Source organism: Hyalella azteca, unplaced genomic scaffold (genome assembly GCF_000764305.2).
Source record: "Hyalella azteca isolate HAZT.00-mixed unplaced genomic scaffold, Hazt_2.0.2 contig15432, whole genome shotgun sequence".
NCBI lineage: Eukaryota > Metazoa > Arthropoda > Malacostraca > Amphipoda > Hyalellidae > Hyalella > Hyalella azteca.
In genome coordinates this window covers 1-3,810 of record NW_025945286.1, presented here as the reverse complement: position 1 = coordinate 3,810, position 3,810 = coordinate 1, and the positions used below count along the sequence as shown (strand labels likewise).

The following is a 3,810-nucleotide window of genomic DNA, read 5'->3' as shown; positions in this document are numbered from 1 at the left end:
AAATTAAAGTACAACGAAATTCAATGCCCAAGCCATAATACAATATGAAGATCGTCTCGAAAAATAAACGAAAAACTCTTCAGTCCGTAGCCTAGTGATAAGAGCACGCTAGAAAGACGAGAAGTAATCCAGCGGTAGGAGCAGCCGACGAAGCAGGTAAAGTTTGCTCGGTAGCGAGAAACCACCACCAGCTACCGCAACCGCTCAGTGAGAACTGACGGAACTCGCACCACTTGCTGAGTTCTCTTTAGCCTCCCACTCTTCAGCTCTCTCCTCACCTCCTCCCTCTTCTCTCGAGAAATTTATGTATAGTCTTTATTTCTTCGCGATGTTTCTTAGGTTTATAATAGTTCCCATAAACTAAGATGCCCAGTAGTATTCTCACAGAGCCATTATTACAGCGAAAGAAATTATTCGACTGAAAGCCATTTAAGACCAGAATGGAAAATCTTTACTTGGAGTGCGGCGAGCGCCCGACTCCCGACCCTCTGTACGCCGTTAATGGAGCATCAAACAAGTGTCTTTCGAGGTACATCTTGCGCACAAAGCGGAGGCGCTTCTGACTTAGCGTAATTTGAACGCTTTAACAAATATCGTTTACTATCGGCACGAGCTCGATAAATGATTTTTCTTGAGGTTTCATTAGTTTCTTTTCGTGCGCTGGTGTCATTCGAACCCCCTGAAAATGCTTTTCTTCTACTTTAATAAATCCTCATTTCTGGTACGAATTAATGAGGATTTTGATTAGGCTTATTAAGTAACACAATAAATTATTATTAAAAGGGAACTATTGACAGCCAACTAGAGGCAGTGACGGTTTCAAAAATGCTGATTTGCTTTAATAATTAATTCTTCTTTGCTTTGTTTATGTTCATCTTGAATGAGGCGTTGATATTAGGTGATGCCCAATTAAGGATTACGTACGATTATTTTAAGAACATCTTGTCTCTGGTGAATTTGGCATTAATAGATTTTCTTTGAAATATTTTCACATTTATTCAGCGCTGGAAACGTTGACTTGCTGTCTACTTTCACCGGTCGAGCAATAGTTGCGAACACGTTTCTCAAAAACCTCCGTACAAGAGATTCTGGTTTTGTGTGAACTCTTAGCCATGTCGTGCAAGGCTTACAAACTTGCAAACCCTGTTCGCGAATTCTGTCGGCAGTTCGATGCAATCCTCTCGAATGTTCTATAGATTCAGTTTTTGGCAAAGTGCTCAGTGTAAGAAGCATATTTTTAGAAAACTTTAAAACTGAGATATTTGCATTGTGAAAACATCACCGCAAAATAAATTAAGCAGTCGGTCAATAAGTGGCCATTACAGCTCCGATAATATCAAGATTTGAGGGAGAACCTTTTCATGACCCGGCAGCTCCGCTGGAAATTTTTACAAATGCTTGAGAACAACTGGCCGTGAGAGTGGGGAAGCCTTCCAACATGTCTTAGCCGATCCAGTATGTCCCAGCCCCTCCAGCATGCTCCAGTCCTTCCAGCATGCTCCAGTCCTTCCAGCATGCTCCAGTCCATCCAGCATGCTCCAGTCCCTCCAGCATGCTCCAGTCTCTCCAGCATGCTCCAGTCCCTCCAGCATGCTCCAGTCCCTCCAGCATGCTCCAGTCGCTCCAGCATGCTCCAGTCCCTCCAGCATGCTCCAGTCCCTCCAGCATGCTCCAGTCCATCCAGCATGCTCCAGTCCCTCCAGCATGCTCGAGTCAAGTCATGAGCCTGGAGCAAGCGACGCCCGCGCACCGGCGCAGCAAACAGTGCTCGGCGAAATGCAGCCATGAGCATCAATGATGCAAATTATTTCTGTAAAATTTTAGCCGATGAAGGTTCTCCCTCTACAGTCTCCCCGCAAATCTACTCCTTCTATGGTATTTAGAGAAAACGATCTCATTTTCTAGAAGTAACTGTGAAATTGGTCAATTGATGTGTAGGGCCATGAACAAACTAACTAAAATTCGCACTAATAATTACAATTTTTGGTAATATAAGTATTTTTTACAGGTGAATCAATCATTAAAGAATGGTTCTTCTACTATTCGAGATGGAATTGACAAGTAAATGAAATATTCGGTACTAATTCCGTGGACTATTTAGTCGTACATTTCACCTGGACCCAAGGTATATATATAATCAACAATCATTTTTTTAATGCTTTCGCAAATCAGTGATCGTGTTTTGTCATTCATTCCCCATGGGGCATTGCAATCAGGTAAGGCAATCATATGTAGTCTTCTGTCCCAAAATTGTTAATAAGTAACAAAGTTTATAATTTATTTCATGTCATATACTGGTTCAGAGAATAGTCGAACATTTCGAAATCAATCTTGTAGATCTCGTAGAGTTTCAAGATGAGCTGCTTTGGTAACGCCTGCTCAGTAGAAAATCGTGAAAAGAACTCATAATATTCCATGAAAATACAGGCAAAAAATGTGTATAAAAATAGTAAAATAGAACCAAGTTTAACAGGTAAACAAGAAAATTTTTAAGGTCATTGACAACTATGCTAAAAATTGTTCATCATCTTCAAATTTAATAGTATTGACTGACTTTTACTTCTATTGGAATATAATCAAACCATCTACCTGCTGGATCATATACACAATAACTTAAATCAACAGAATTCCCAGCTCACCCTGATGTATCGATATGACACATCGGTTGAGTTCTTCGCGTTTTCGTGCACTTCGTTCTTTTCATCCATGTTGAACTTCGGCAACAGGTACCTGTTGACATAAAGGCAGTCCATGAATCTTCAACATACGAATAGCAAGATTAATATTTCTCCGACGAGTATAAAGATATCGCTTTGATTCTCACAATGGAAGCATATATGCATGCGCACGCCGATGCCTGGAAATTCATTGAGCGATGATATGATAATAGTTAACCTTGAAAAAATTTTCCCGAGCAACGCCTCATACTTTAAAAGTAATACAGTTATATGTGGGCAAGTTAATATTTCATTTATTGGATTGGATTTTTCCAAAAAAAATTTTCTTGCCCGAAATTTTTTACTTCCAAGTTAAAATTATACAAAGGCTTATTGAACTTACAATTTAGATACATTTTACATTCTAAATTGAATCTTCGCTGTGAAAAGAAAATTAATTTTGTCAATTCAACAAAACTAACGTAAATCATGTTGTTGACTACCTCAAAGAAGCAAGTCACTCGATTTCTTACGTTGACGCACCTGAGATCCTCGCTCCAGGTTTCCATTTTGACGATGTATTCGTAATTCAAATCGCACGCTCCGCAGTTCAGGAAATACGGACGCCAGTGACGGTCAAACGATCTGAACGCGTCCATGTTAGCACGGACCGGAACTTGAATTTTATTAATCAGAAACTGAACGAACGCCTGGAAATCCTGCTTAGGAGTAGGTTGGGGATGCCATCCTTTTGCGTAACATTTCCTGTTGGGTTGAGAACTACTTTTTATCTGAATTTTCGAAGCAAGAATATCCCAAAGTAGGTGGCGTCAATAAATAATTAGGTGACGTTAATAAATAATTAGGAGGCGTCGATAAATAAATAGGTGGAGTCAGTAAATAATTAGGTGTTGTAAATAAATCATCTGGTTGCGTTAATAAATTAATAGGTGGAGTAGTATAGACAATAGGCCTATCGTCACACTTTCCATAAACAGCTTAAATCATAGGCTACCACAATCATTTACCCCGAATCTTGCCCAACAAAATTAACCAATTATCCCTTAGTAAAACCTCATACAAAATCATTTCAAATCTTACCCAACAAAATTAACCTATTACCCCTTAGTAAAACCTCATACAATATCATTTC

The 3,810-nt window shown here is 39.4% G+C and overlaps 1 protein-coding gene across 1 annotated transcript; it reads right to left on the bottom strand.

Annotated features, from left to right (window-relative positions):
- Positions 1 to 2,066: 2,066 nt before the first annotated feature.
- LOC108678743 (carbohydrate sulfotransferase 11-like) lies at positions 2,067 to 3,416 on the bottom strand. Its single transcript, XM_018167207.2, has 3 exons — positions 3,201 to 3,416; positions 2,640 to 2,730; positions 2,067 to 2,375 (listed from the first exon to the last, which is right to left on the bottom strand). The coding sequence occupies exons 1-3, from the start codon at positions 3,314 to 3,316 to the stop codon at positions 2,283 to 2,285; spliced, it is 300 nt and encodes a 99-aa protein (XP_018022696.1). The 5' UTR covers positions 3,317 to 3,416; the 3' UTR covers positions 2,067 to 2,282.
- Between the last annotated feature and the right edge of the window lie 394 nt (positions 3,417 to 3,810).